The sequence below is a fragment of the Nicotiana tomentosiformis genome, chromosome 2 (genome assembly GCF_000390325.3).
Source record: "Nicotiana tomentosiformis chromosome 2, ASM39032v3, whole genome shotgun sequence".
NCBI classification, from domain to species: domain Eukaryota; kingdom Viridiplantae; phylum Streptophyta; class Magnoliopsida; order Solanales; family Solanaceae; genus Nicotiana; species Nicotiana tomentosiformis.
This window is the reverse complement of record NC_090813.1, coordinates 181,049,995-181,065,940: the sequence shown is the minus strand read 5'-3', so window position 1 is coordinate 181,065,940 and position 15,946 is coordinate 181,049,995. Positions and strand designations below refer to the sequence as shown.

At 37.2% G+C, this 15,946-nt stretch overlaps 1 protein-coding gene across 1 annotated transcript; it reads right to left on the bottom strand.

Annotated features, from left to right (window-relative positions):
• Positions 1 to 7,992: 7,992 nt before the first annotated feature.
• Positions 7,993 to 15,587, bottom strand: LOC104101398 (serine/threonine-protein phosphatase PP1 isozyme 1). The gene is made up of 4 exons (XM_009608832.4): positions 14,875 to 15,587; positions 12,871 to 13,430; positions 12,577 to 12,795; positions 7,993 to 8,332 (listed from the first exon to the last, which is right to left on the bottom strand). The coding sequence occupies exons 1-3, from the start codon at positions 15,092 to 15,094 to the stop codon at positions 12,622 to 12,624; spliced, it is 954 nt and encodes a 317-aa protein (XP_009607127.1). The 5' UTR covers positions 15,095 to 15,587; the 3' UTR covers positions 7,993 to 8,332; positions 12,577 to 12,621.
• Positions 15,588 to 15,946: the final 359 nt, after the last annotated feature.

Sequence of the window (15,946 nt, the reverse complement as noted above, 5' to 3'; positions counted from 1 at the left end):
GGGACTTGCCTGCAAAATTTGACGTCATTCCGGGTTGATTTGATAGGTTTCGGCACGAATTTTAGAAGTTGAAAGATTTGAAATTTATAAGTTCGATTCATGGTGCGATTCGTGGTTTCGACGTTGTTTGATGTGACTTTAAGGCTCGACTAAGTTCGTATGGTGTATCAGGATTGGTTGGTATGTTTGGTTGAGGTCCCATGGGCCTCGGGTGGGTTTCAGGTGCTTAACGGATTAAAAGTTTGATTTATGTTACTGCTAAGTCTTCAGGCTTCTAGTATTTTCGCACCTGTGAAGAAGAGACCGCAGGTGCGAGCGCCCACATGCGGAGAGGCAAGCGCAGAAGCGAAAAAATGGAGGAGGTCCAGGGGTCGCAGGTGCGAGGAAAATTCCGCATCTGCGATGCCCACAGATGCGAAGATTGAGGCGCAGGTGCGAGAAGAGCTGGACTTGACAGTCTCCGCAGGTGCGGAGAAATTGTGCGCATCAGTGGCTCCGCAGAAGCGGATTTTGGCACGCAGAAGTGAGAGGAAGCACAGATGCAGTTGGACATGCGCACCTGCGGTCATGCAGATGCGGCTATTTATGCGCAGGTGCGGTCACGCCTAAGCAGAAAAGAGAAATCCGAGGGTTTGGTTTCATTCTTCGTTTTTGGACTTGAGAGCTCGGAATTTGGCGATTTTTCGAGGGTTTTTCAGAGGAAACTTTGGGGTAATGATTCCTAACTAGTTTTTGGTTGTTTTCCATTAATCCATAGTTCTTTTCTCCATTTAGTTTCGGGTTTGGATTGAAAATTTAGGAAAAATGTGAAGAAGTTCTTCAACTAAGAGTTTTGAGTTTTGATTGGGATTTATTCGTCGGATTTGGATAATTTTGGTACGAGTGAACTCGCGAGTGAATGGGTGTTCGTATTTTGTGACTTTTACCCGATTCCGAGATGTGGGCCCGGGTCGACTTTTTAGGGCGAATTTTGGAATTTTTATTAAATATTGATTTCATTGATTAGATAAGTTTATTATTGTTGTATTCATGTTATGCAATTGTGTTTGGCTAGATTTGGGCCATTCGGAGTTGGATAATTGAGGAAAGGACATTCTTACGGACTGTTTGAGCTTGGTTCGAGGTAAGTATCTGGCCAAACCTTGTGTGGGGGATTTTCCCCTTAGGATTTGAGTGTTCTATGTTGATTGTAGTCCATGCACGCGAGGTGACGAGTGCGTGCTCGGACTTATTTGTGAAAAGTTGGCCTTTTAGGATTCTTAGGTCCTTATATTCACTAAGTATGAAGTTGTTCTTGATATGATTAAGTTCCTATTTACTAGTTTCACCTCTACAAGCTTTAATTAGAATTAATTGCTTTCAGGATTCACTCTTATTGCCTATTGGACTCTTATTTGACTTAACTGAAGATTTTTTTACCTCCTCTATTGTCATGCTATCTTTTCATAACTGCTTATCTTTATTTGAAATTATTATTATATCATCTTATAATTTGTTTAGTCTTAATTGAGGTTATGATTATCTTTCCGCTGCTTATCCGTAATTAAATTGTTGAAAATCCTTAGTAATTTCTCAACCTTAAAAGAAGTTTTAGATATCCTATATCTTAGTCGACTTGTTTTATTTGGAATTATTTGACTCGTGATAATTTTCTTGTTGTTGAAATGTATATTGCGGGATCGTTGATACACATTAGTTTCCCTTTGTTAAGTTGTTCTCTTTACGCCTAGCATTAATTACTGTGGTTATTCTTTGTGATTTGGTCCCACATTTTCTTGTGATTTTAAAAGTTCTTGAGTTGATTTACTTGTCGTACTTTGTATTATTGCCATTGTTGTTGTTGTATTTGTTGTGGTGATGCATGAGGTTTCTGCCGTGCGGCTGTTATTATTGTGATACACGAGGTTTCTGCCATGCGGTTGTTGTTATGGGGTTGCACGAGATTTCTGCCGTGCTATTGTTACTATTGATTTTGCACATGCGGCATGACAAGGTGGGATATATATATATATATATATATATATATATATATATATATATATATATATATATATATGTATGGGTTGCGCATGTGGCGAGACAAAGTGGGAACATTATTATGCACGTGTGGCGAGACAAGGCGGGCATTTATGTTACTATTGCACACGTGGCAAGATAAGGTGGGATGTGTATGGGATTGATTTGTGATGATTTATGGCATGGGGGCATTATTGTTGATATTTGTGTAGTGGTATACGTACCTGTGTGAGCTTGATCTTGTGAAAGCTGTGAGAAACTATTCTACGTGTTGTCCGTTCTTCTTCTTCCTTATGCTTATTTGCTTGTATGGACTATGTTAGGACACTTGAACAAGCATACACATAGTTAAGCACTCTTATCGGATAAGAGGTGTTCTTGATATTGTTGAACATAGATGCTCACCCTTGTTTACTTGCCTTCTATGTGAGAATGGCTCTATTGGCACGTGAGTCGTCAGTGTGTTTATGAGGTGTTATGAGGGCACATGTTGCCAAGTGTTAGGGTTCAGGTATTGAGACCCGTGAGATTGTAAATTGTCCGAGGTTCGGTACCTCGTGGAGTTGTTGACTAAAACCTGATGTAAAAGCGGTTGTAATTACTGAGTTATTACTTGTCCTTGTTGTATTCGTGATTCCGGATTTAGCTTGTGTTCCATTCACTTTGTCTGCGTCATTTTTCATGATATTCCGCTGATACTTGTTGTTTCTTGCTTTAATGCCATTATTGTATTGTGAGTCATATTGCATAGTCTTTATGTAGACATCATACTTCTGTTATTCATGTACTTATATCTATTCATTTTATTAGACCAATGGGTGTCTTGCCTGTTCCTCGTCACTACTCCACCGAGGTTAGTCTTTATACTTACTGGGCACCGCTGTGGTGTGCTCATGCTACTCTTCTGCACATTTTTGTGCAGATCCAGGTACCTGTTCGTTAGCTAGCTGTGTGGACTGTTGCTGTGGAGACTCAAGGTAAACCTGCTGCTGCGTTCGCAGGCTTCAGAGTTACCTTCCAGTTTTCGTTTTGCACTGTTTATATTTATTTCTGGACAGTTGTATTTAGAAGTTTTTTAGCAAACACTTTGTAGAGCTTATGACTTGTACTACCGGTTTTGGGAATTTTAAGAGATTCTAATTAAATAATGTTGTTGTTTTAATTATTGTTAGGCTTACCTAGTCCCTAAGACTAGGTGCCATCACGATACCCAACGGAGGAAAAATTGGGTCGTGACAATTCAGGTGGTACCGGAGTTACTATTCAGGACATGGCAACATCCTCTCTAGTAATTGAAGTGAAGGAACGCCAGTATGAAGATCCTGTGCTAGCTTACTACAGAGATATAACCCCTCAAAAGGAGAAGACACCATTGGAGATTACAGGAGATGGAGTCCTCAGATATCGAGGTTGATTATGTGTTCCTAATGTAGCAGGGTTGCGCCAGCAGGTTATGGGAGAAGCTCACTATTCTCGTTATTCCATTCGTCCAGGAGCGACGAAGATGTATCATGATATCAGGGGAATATACTGGTGGGACGGAATAAAGAAGGATATAGCAGAGTTTGTTGCTCAGTGCCCAAATTGTCAGCAGGTTAAGATTGAGCATCAGAAACCCGGTGGATTATTGCAGGCTATAGAGATTCTGACTTGGAAATGGGAAGTGATTAACATGGATTTCATCATAGGCTTACCTCGTACCCAGCGTAAGTTCGATTCTATATGGGTTATTATTGATAGACTTACAAATTCAGCCCATTTTCTGCCTGTCAGGACTACGTATTCAGCAGAGGATTATGCAAGGATTTACATTAAAGAGATAGTACGACTTCATGGTGTCCCTATATCTATTATCTCAGATAGAGGTGCTCAATTTACAACTAATTTCTGGAGGTCCTTCCAAAAAGGATTGGGGACTCAAATAAGTCTTAGTACAACATTTCATCCCCAAACAGACGGTCAGGCTGAGCGTACTATTCAGACACTAGAAGATATGATACGGGCTTGTGTGATGGACTTCAAGGGTAACTGGGATGATCATCTTCCACTTATTGAGTTCGCATATAATAATAGTTATCATTCAAGCATTCAGATAGCTCCATACGAAGCTCTTTACGGACGAAAGTGTAGGTCACCTATCGGATGGTTCGAGGTTGGGGAAACTAAGTTAGTAGGACCAGAGTTGGTACACCAGGCAGTTGAGAAGATTAAGCTTATACGAGAAAGGCTATTAGCAGCTCAGAGTCGTCAGAAGTCATATGCAGATAATCGACGACGAGACTTGGAGTTTCAGGTAGATGACTGGGTATTCCTAAAGGTATCACCAATGAAAGGCGTTATGAGATTCGGTAAGAAAGGAAAGCTTAGCCCTCAGTACATTGGACCTTATAAGATCATACGCAGAGTAGGCCAGGTAGCATATGAGTTAGACTTGCCTTCCAACTTGGAGTTAGTACATCCAGTTTTTCACGTGTCTATGCTCCACAAAGTGTATTGGAGATATTTCTAGAGTCGTTCCAGTTGACGATATTTGGGTCACAGAGCATCTATCATATGAGGAAGCTCCCATTGCTATACTAAATAGACAAGTTCGGAGAATGAGAGGGTGCCAAGCTAGCACCTTTTAACTTTTCAAAAGTTTTGATAAATATGTTTTAACTCGTCTCTCTCTCTCTTCATTTTACTTAGAATCTGACCAGAGGCACCATAAAAAATGGTCCTTGAGCTCTATAATAGCTTCAAATAATACTAACATCCCGGGTACGAAATCGAGAAGCGATAACATCAGAACGATCCCTACGACGTAAGTATCACTATATCGCCTCTCTTTTTCTTTGTAGTTTGAGTTTTGAAATGAATTTAATAGTTAATAAAATTTCTAATTTCTCTATTTAAGCTTTAAAATATCATGAAAATTTGATAAATTCATTTTCTAATAGTTAGACCTCACGGGACGGTAATCGGAAGCCATGACTTCGAGTTATTTGACTTGTAGTGGACTGTTTTGTGGGCTGTTTTGTGTTGCTTATGGGCTGTCTATTGTGCTTCTGATTTATGGAGTTTGGAAGGATAAAAAATGGCGTGGAGAAACGACACATGTGGTAGGGTAGTAGGTTGGTCGCTCGTCGTTGTAGTTACAGGCTAATTGATAATTTGTTGATTGGGTGTATTATGGTATATTTGGGGGTTTTGTTGTATTGAAGGTCCCAGATTGTAATTAGGTTGGTTTTGAGTTGCTGATTGTATTATGTTTGTATCTCGCCTATAGTAGGCTTGAGGAAGCAGTAAAATCAGGGGAAATACTGCCCGTTTTATTTTAGAATCGAGTTATCGTTTGAGATACGTAATATACTACCGCCATCTAAATTGTACACGTATTTCTTTGCTATAGGGTTGACGCGCTAGTTGTCATAAGCTTGTTGTTGAATTGCATTGACGACTTGAGGTATGTTAAGGCTATCCTTTTTTTCTTTTTGGCATGATCCGAATGATACAAATGAAACGAGCAAAAGACGCAACGTTCATAAATGACTATATTCATAGAAATACTAGGGGTGTCTATATTCTTGATTCTCCATGTGAATTATTATTATATCCTATGTTCATGGGTATCAGAAAAATACGTATTTGATAAAGTTTGTCCGAAAGGCATATTGATTTTATGATATTCGAGAAATCTTATTAACGTATTTCTTATGCATTTCATGCATTTATACATGTACATTGACCCATGAGCAGAAGGCGTTATATACGCATATATTATATGTATATGGGATATGGGAAAAGGTTAAGTCTTTATATATGCACCACCACCTGATCAGCTGGTATACGTTGATGATTTGCCCACAGTGGCCGAAATGATATGATGGGATGCCCTCAGAGGCTTGATGATGTTATGTACACCTATACTTATGCATGATACGACATTTACACGCACGTGCATGATATTATAAATGTTTCAGGATTCACAAAGTTATTTAGACTCACAGGTGGAATTCTTTACCCCATGTTTTATCTATGTCTTTTATGTACTGATTTTCATGTTTTACATACTCAGTACATTATTCGTACTGACGTCCCTTTTTGCCTAGGGACGCTGCGTTTCTTGCCCGCAGGTGCAGGTAGACAGGCTGACGGTCCCCCTTCTTAGGATCCTTGATCAGCGAGAGTTGGTGTGCTCCATTTGATCCGGAGTTACTTTGAGTTTTGGTACGATGTGTTTACATGCATATATGGGTACGACGGGGCCCATATATATATATATATATATATATGGGTATGACGGGGCCCAGTCCCGTCCTTTATACAGTTGTACACTCTAATAGAGGGCTGTAGACAGTCATGCATAGTTAGATAGTATGTGGTCTTGTCGGCTAGCCCTACCGTATTCCATATATATATATATATATATATATTTTGGGCATGTTTTCTCGCGTAGGTTGTTCATATGAATTAGTAGTTTATTTTCAGACTTTATGCATGACCTACACTTATTTCATGTTTATATCTTAGACGAATGCTTAGGGGTGTTCGATAGGTAGAACTCGTGTACTCGTCACGGCCCATCGGTTTGGGTCGTGATATTTTGCTGCAACACGGAAAGTTCCAGCATAATATACTGGAGATTGGTGCACATGTGTATGAACTTCCAGCATATTATGTTAGACTCCAACACGGAAAAAGTTCCAGCATAATATACTGGAGATTAGAGCACTTGTGTATGAACTTCCAGCATATTATGCTAGACCAATATATTATACTGGAACTCCAGTATATTATGCTAGAATATTTTTCGGATTTTGAACAGTGTTTTCGTTCAGATTTATCTTTACATGAAAAGTGGCTAAATTTCGATTACTTTTGAAATTGTGGCTATTTTTAAATTACACCCGTAAATCATCTAGTGTCTACGGCTGTGCATTAATTGAGTAGCAAAATAAATTAAAAAACCGACATTAAAAAAAATAAAAAAAATCAAACAGAACAGCTGATGAACACCTAAGCCAAGCTAAAAGCTGGAATACGATTTATTTCTACTTATTAATACTCCCTCCAATTCAATTTATATGACACATTTTCCTTATTAATTCGTTCTAAAAAGAATAACACATTTTTATATTTGAAAACAATTTAAGCTTTTTGTTTTGCTTATTTTACCCTTGATGAAAAGATTTTATAGCCGCATAATTCTAGAGTCCTACCTCTACTTGCTTTGTTGTCAAATTCAAAGCATTACTTGTTGAAGTAAGCCAGTTATGGTCAATGGAATATACTTCTCTTTTATTGCACTACATCTCGAATTAACACTACAAACCGAATCGAACCGAAATTTCAATTTGGATTGGTCTTGTAGTTTTTTGATTTGGTTTCGAATTGAGAAATAAAAAGATGAAAGATGATTTGTTTCTACTTAGAGTATCACAAGTGCTGCTAAAACACATGTACGACAGCTCCTGGTCTTAGACTCCCAGTTCTACTTGCTTTCTTGTCAAATACAAAGCATTACTCCTGGTTATAGTCAATGTAATGAATATATTTCTCTTTTATTGTACTACATCTCTAATTAACAGTACAAATAGAATTCAGCAACACAAGCATTTCTCACACAGCTACTGCTTGGAAAATCTAATGGATTATGGAAAAGAGAGCACTAAAACTTTATCCCGGCTTCAAATTTCAAGGAGATATAACAATATAACAGGCCAGGCATCCAAACCCGGACCAACTTACTGAAACTCGATTATTCTACAAGATACGTGCTACCTTCTACCGGTGCATGTACTGGATAACTTTATACACCCAAACTCGGACAAATGAGAAGAAATCACCTAACATTCTTTTTGGTCTCTACTAGGACTTAACAATCTTCTATTTCTTTCCAATTATCATCTCACAGTAAGGGTGATGGTTACCAAAGAGGACCAAGGACCGAGGAATCTTCAACACCAGACAATAATCAAGAACCAGTAGAAACCATTAGACTCACATAAGTACTACCATTCAATTAGGGAAGTTGCTGCAACAGAGCAAATTCTTGGCAATCTACATATTTGCACCGGCAATTTACAAACCGAAACACGGTTAATTTATAAATTGCATGAAATAAAATAAAATAAAATAAAGATAAAAATGAAAAAAGAGAGTATGTGGCCTCGAGGCCACCTCAAAACTACAGTTAGGTCCTCAATTTTTCTGCTCAATAGAGAAGGCTTTTAACCAACTATGTGGTCCCTCTTCGTTCCAGAACATACTCATACGATGCACATCCCAGAAGTCGTCGGCATCTTCAACTGCTCTTTGCCAACCATAAGAATTTCTGCATAATAAATAAACTTCATAAAGACTAACAGAAGAGAAACCAAAATCTTTCACAACACAGTTATTACAGTGATACATGCATAACTATGCACAGCCTATGGCTTAGCATTACTGATGCGAAGAACATAACTTTTCAGATAACTTACCCCAACAACAACATTTCAATCCCAAGCAAGTTGGGGTCATCTACATGCATCCTCACAGTCCATATCGTTCCATTCAAAAAATAAGAATGATGATTATGATGTATGTCCAAAAGTATCAATGAAACGAAAGGTTTTATGAAGTGCTATAAAGAAATGTTTTTGGGAGATTTGTTATGTAACCGAGAACGTATCGGTCGCAAGGGCCTTTACCCGAAACTATATGTGCGGGCGTAGGAAGACGATTAGGAATGAGTCCCTTCACACCTTCACACTATGATGAGATTATGTCCCTTAATTGGGATGAATGTATTGCTAGCACATTTATATCGATCCACATGGCACTATGGTGAGACGGCTTAGCCGATCGGGCGAGATCGGATGCCATTGCCGCGCACGTGGTGGTATTACATTTCCATGTCAGTAACTAATGATCTCCCAACAAAAAGATGATAATGTTTATTTGAAAGGTTTTACTCATGTTACACTCTCTTCTTATGTCACAACATGTTATCTTTCAAAAATACGACAATATAGATACAATTTAAGCAAACATCTTCGGCTTGCACTAAATCAATAAAAGCACTATGGTTAAATCCACAATGTTTTCAGGTTCACTATTCAGCCTAAAAGAAGCAACAAAATCTATTGAAAGCAAATTATTAGTGCTATTAAGATTTTTGTAGGTAGTAGGATCTTGATTTGCATCTTTAATTATCAAAATAAATAAATTGATGTCCATCCTTAATTATAACAAATGAAAAAGAGATTGATCAGCAACCTTGCAAAAAGAAGGGACATTCAAAATAAGCTTGCAATATTGAAAGACTTGCAAGCAGCAGCAAAATACATTAACACTAAAAACGATCAGATCAGATGTTAAATAAGCTATTTCAAATCTATGTGAAAATTGGAAATCCACCCACTGGTTAATCAGTACATGTAATTGTTTCAACTGCTGGATGCTGCTAGTTGAGGCCATACCTCACCAATTTCATTAGAAAAGGAAAAACGAAATCTTAAGAAAAAGAGACAAACTTTGTTGATCACAGAAGTCTAGTTAGCTTCTCATAGCTCTCGAAAACTGAATATTTCAGGACTGCTTAAATGGACAATAAAACTACAGGCTAACAATTTAGAAAAGGAGAACCACTATATCTCAACATCAAGACCCCCCCCCCCCTGATGTTAACAGTGCTACATAAATAATAAAGACCATTTAAACTAAATATTGGGGCTAATTACGCAGGCTTCCTTATGGTAATTGCACCTCAGTGGGTTCTTTTTTCTTCTATATTGCCTAAATGGGTTGACTAAGCAGTACATCCTCCCTTTTTAATGTTTTGTGAGTTGTGACTGCCTACTCAACCCCCCCCCCTCTTTTTTTCTTTTTGGACAAGACCCTAGTCACTCCCCCTTTTCTTGCCTTGTTCATTTCATTCTTGTTTTCTTATCTAATCTTGTTTCTCTTTACATTGTGATCGAGTACAATTGTTTGGAGAAGATGGAGCATGTAGGATTAAATTCAAGATTGAGGAAAAAGAAAGCTTTGTTACACAAAATAGAGGAAAGATAAAATTGAATGGCAAATTTATCCATTTGTGGTTAAAATATAGTGTCTTATAAAGAGACAATAGCATAATGCTTAGCAATACATCATGGGCTCTTCAAAGGACATATGTTTAATTAACTCTTTATATTAATTTATTGATATTGAACCTACAGATTATGATAACAATGCAGTGAATCCTCGAGCATAAAACCAAAAATATGGTTTTCCCATAGCAAGAGAAAAAAAACGAGAGGGAGAAGGGAAGACATCCCTGATACAAATCTCGACTAACTATTTTGTACGCAAAAGATAATCTCAAGCTTGCACCGCTTCAACATGAGAAACTTTATTATATGCCCAACACAATTAACACAAATTGTGTGAGGGTCTATGTTGTGTGAACTCTCCAAAATGATGCCGCACTCATGCCGGATCCTCCAAAAATAGACATATTGGAGGATCCAACACACACCGGCGATATTTTCAGAGAGTCCGAGCAACATAGGTGAGGGTTGTTGTCTTTGTCTTCATTTGACAAGTGGAGTTCGTGACCTAAAAATTCAAGACTTTGGGTCCACATATTCCACTTGTCAAACATAGACAAATCCTCACACAACTTGTGTCTGTTGTGTGAGACACAAAGTAAAAAAATTTGTTTCCTTTTACACCAAGAGCAAAGAAGATAGCGTTGACTAACTCTTTCCATAGCTGACTTTAAATGGGATACTTGACAAAGAAAGTCAAATATGATAAGATGCTAGGACACACAATCATTGGGGAGGGCAACAGATACTATAAGTAGCATCTATAAATTTGCAACAGGGGAGTATCCTGCTGCCATAAATTAGTCTCACTAATGCTGCACAATAATGTCTAAAAATGCAATGCAAACTGCTGCTTCGTTTTCATTAATCATCATCAATCGTCTCAACTGTTCAATCACCCATTAAAAATGACAGATGGGTAATAGATAACCAAAATAGTGGGCCCAGATGAATAGCAAACTTCTTTACGTATATGCAAATACTTCATATTGTGTATATGTGTTTTAGACTTGGTGACCTTTCCCATAGAAACAAGTGTGCCCAGATGAATGCAATCATCTTCTCTTCAAAACAGTATCTAAAGTAATGGAAGATGCAACTGGGAAAAAGACATGGAAGTTTCTTTGCACTAAACAAAGAGGCTCTAACACAGCCTACCGCCTTCGTAATCCTATGTCATTCTATTGATCCTACAGAAAGATAGCAGACAGCTTTATAGCTCCTTGAAATTTGGAAAAACAAGACAGCAACACAAAGAGGGGACAAGAAAAAAAATCTGATCATTATGTACCTTTTCCCTTCCTTCACTCTCCTTTTGCTTGCTTTGAAAAGTCTCATTATTATGATTCAATTTTCTCTAAATTACAACCACTGTTAGATGTCACTACTAAGGACTTCTTCACAAGCATGAAAGTAAGAGAAAAATATAACATAACATGGATTTAGAAATTAAATCATGTCAAAAGTTGGATTCCATGGTAACAGTTGCTCAAATATAAACTCTCAAATCAGCAGGTTAGGTAGCACAGAATCTTCCAATTGGTAAGAGCATTTTAGAATAAACCATATAACAAGGTTTTACTCATGTTCTCTTCCCCAAAATCAAAAAGAAAGGGGGAATAAAATACACACAGAAATAGATAAAGAGGATTAAAAAAAAAACTAGCAGCAGAAAGCGTGAAAGTTGTTTCCAGCAAAATCGTATTTTGTGGCCATTGTATTACTTCATATCCTAAAGGGAAAAAAGAAAGAAAAAAATATTTGATTCCTCATATGACATCCTAAAAGAATCTTCTGCCTCAAAGAGCATCTTGGTAACTTAACAGTCAAAAATCATCATTTTTACAGAATAACACATTTATATAAGATCAACAAAATGGTTGCCACAAACTTAACTGTGACTAACTTCATTTACCCCACCATTTTTTTTTTTTTTGGAACTTGAGAAGAGGAAAAAAAGTAGTTGAACCTCGACACGCCACCACCACTCTTTTTTCCAAAGAAAGTTATGGAATCACGGGAAAGAAAAGGTGGGAATTCCGGAAAACTGTGAGAAGGGGAATCAAACTAGACGTGAACCATCAAGGAACTTAAGGATATGAGAAGAGTCAAATGATGTTTGAATCAATTTTGTATTTAGACTTGGTTATATGTTAAAATAATACTTAAAGATGTGAGGAGAGTGGAATGATTAAGCAAACTCACAATAACGTAAAACAGTTGTTTAACGTTTGCTTGACTTTCGAGATTGGACGGATTAGATGAAAAAAGTAAATCAAGCATGCGAGAATGAAAGTAACATACAACAATTACATCTTTAAAGTGATTATACTTTGAGAAGAGCAGAATAACGTGAAAGTAACTTACAAAATTTAACTTATCTTCACTTCTATATCATGAAATCAGCCGATGAATCAATATTTTATAGCACGACATTCTATCGTAGAAACAACATAATTGTTGCATATATAATGGGAAAATAAGGTTGGATCAAGCTACTAACCTTGAGTGCTCTGGGAGAGTATAGCTACAAGCTATCGATTTTGCCTCATAAAAACCGAGGCTTTCTATCTGTTGGCTTCAGTATCTGGAACGAGCACATTAAACTTTCATCAACACTCATCATTGCACCAGCATTATCAAATTCACCACAGTAGTTTGGGGCCGAAAATATTGTCACTAGCTGCCTTTCCGCAAAAAATTCATAACCATCTTCAACAACCTAGGTTGAAAATATTCTGGTCAAATCAATATTGGAAAAACATAACGGAAAGACCAAAAAAAATCGTATAAGTACCTGGTGGGCACGACAAACAAGGTCCATATCATGTTGCATCAAGAATTCTGCAACCTTATCAGGACCAAAAGTATATGAAACTCCTCTATCATTCATTCCCCAACCTTTAACTTCCCGGCTAGGATCTGACCAAAGTAAATCACACAGCAAACCAGAATCTGGAACATCAGTTGGACGAGGTAAATTTCTTATCTGATCTAAGTTTGTTAGATCTGGAGAAAGACCACCATGCATGCACAGTATTTTCTCATCTATGAGAGCAGCGACGGGAAGACAATTGAAACATTCAGTGAAGCATTTCCATAGCTTCACGTTGAATCGGCGCTTACATTCATCATAGAATCCATAAATCCGATTAATAGAAGCACATTCGTGATTTCCTCTCAAGAGAAAGAAGTTCTCAGGGTATTTAATTTTGTATGCAAGTAGAAGGCATATTGTTTCCAAACTCTGTTTGCCACGGTCGACGTAGTCCCCTAAAAACAAATAATTAGCCTCAGGAGGAAAACCCCCGTATTCAAAAAGCCTCAAAAGATCACCATATTGGCCATGAATGTCACCTAGAATCCAGAGCCAAAAAACAAAGAGAGAGGAAAGGAGACAGATTTATCAGTCCAAAGTAAAACACACAGTTTCAATATGAATGACACCAGTTACCACTGACAAAGCCCATAGATAAGACAATGAAATTAGAACTTCGTTAATCGGGAAAAAGCAACCTATCATAAAATAACAGACTTCATGAATTAAAATACTAATGACGATACAATATTTCAGAGGAAGCGCATTACATTGCAATGATAATATAAGGCACATAAATTAAGGAATCATGTACACTATTAAAGCTCCACTCTTTCAAGATAGACAAGACAAATTACAATGATAACAAAAGAATTCATTATGTCCCTGCTTTCGCAAAATTGTAGTCGCCACATTTTCCACATCTAACCACTACAGCAATTTATAACCCTTTTGTAGAAAGAACTATGCCAATTATCATACCATTAGTTCAGCTTGAACGAAATGTTAGGGCAGTGTTTATGCATAAGGCAATATACTATATCCAAGGTAATACGATCAAAAAGCACATAGTATAATATTCTACTCCTCAGGTCACCCTACATATCAACATTCTACCCATTTTACATTAAGTAAAAAAAAAGGAAACCAACTACCCACACGTCACAAGTGCACATAAGGCAATTAACTCAAACGTTAATGAGCAGGCAAGCCGTGCACAGTCAAGTTAAAAGCACTCGATAAAACATGTCACTACTATTTGATAACCTAGACACAAATCCATTTGTACCTTAGTAGAAAATTAGAGAACCTCTGGTGTTTTTCTTTTTCAAAAGATTTAGCGAACCTCTAGTATTATTGGGTGTTAGAATAAAACAGGTCCAGATGATGCAAAATGGATACTGAGGTCCATATAGGCGACCCAAGTAGTATGGGATTGAGGCCTAATAGTAGTTGTTATTGTTGTATAAACTTAGACCAAATAACTTTTCATGCTGTGAAACCACACCGAGCTTCCTGAATTTTCAATCAGATAAAATTTCCAAATTCATCAAAAATTTGTCATATTTAGGGGAATAGAACAAATATCTCAAAGACAAAACAACGTTCTTTAAACCTACAAGCATCAAATGCTCACAAATCAATGCATTAATCAACCGTCTACCCTCAATTCCAAGCTAACTAGGGTCGATAAAACAAATCAAACCAATCAATTACGCTTCAATTCCAAGTACGTTGGGGTCGACTATACTTCTTTTCCTTTTTGGTGACAGCAGTGTCCAGACCAACTTGCCCGCACCTAAACTATTCCAACAGGCACCTCCTACCTCCCGCCTACAAAGGTACCGTATAATATCTACCCACCAAAGCTTAGTCGGACGGAAAAACGGCAATTAAAAACCTCTATATATTCTTTCATATATATTACCCTATATATATATATATGTATATGGAAAGAAAAAGAGGTGGGAAGAAAGAGTTTACCACAGATCTTGATGGGGGCTTCAAGTTCAAGAAGGTTAGGTTGCTGAAGGAAGATTTCCCTTGAAGCACTACAAAGGGAACGGATCTCAGCTTCTGAAAGCTGAACCTGCCTCACTGTTCTTGCATTCCTAAACTCCAATAGCCTGTTTATTATATCATCAAGAACCCCTGCCTCTATTAATCCCTGCCCCTGCTGCTGCTGCTCATTATTTTGTGCCATTCCTCTGTTTCAACAAACACTAGAAAAACAAGAAAAGGGAAAAGGAAAAACAAGAAAAGGGTGTTTGTATTTTCTTTTAGAATCAAGAAAAAAATTGTAGATTTGATATTGATGGGGTTTCAAGAAAACACTAAAAACAAGCTAAAAACACCCACAATCCAAAACAAACTAAATAACAAAAGGGAAAGGGAGAAACAAGAAAAGGGTGTTTGTATTTTTCTCTTAGAATCGTTTATTACAAGAGAAAAAATTGTAGATTCGATATTGATGGGGCTGATATGGATAGGTTTCTTGAAATCATGAATGATGGAGGATTGGAGATAGAAAGGAGATTATTACTAATATCTATAATCTTGCTCGTGTGGCTTTCCCCTTGATAATTGCTAAATCTAACGTTGTTTTTGGCTTGCAGCTTGTAAATGTGCCATGAATCATGTGGGGTGTGTGTGGGTGTACCCCTTGTTGAGGTCATTGCTCATTGGAGGACGGCGCCATTTCCTAATAAATCCCTTTGCTTTTTAGGTTTCAAAAATATTTCGTACGACCTACCCTAAATTTAAAATAAAAATTTAAAAAACAAAGAGAGAAAGAAAAGAAATTGTAGCCCTAATATTACTATTAGCATGTTTCGCCAAACTTCACAAGAAGTGTTTTTTTTTTTTTTTTCAAAAATACTTTTTTTTCTTAACTTGAGGTGTTTGACCAAGCTTTTTTGGAAAAAAAACTGTTTTTGGAAAGAAGTAAAAGCAGTTTCTAAAAAACAAAAAAAAATAGTTTCTTCCCAAAAGCAGAAGCAGAAGCATTTTTGACTTTTCTCCTTACCAAGAATACCCTTAACAAAATATAGTATAT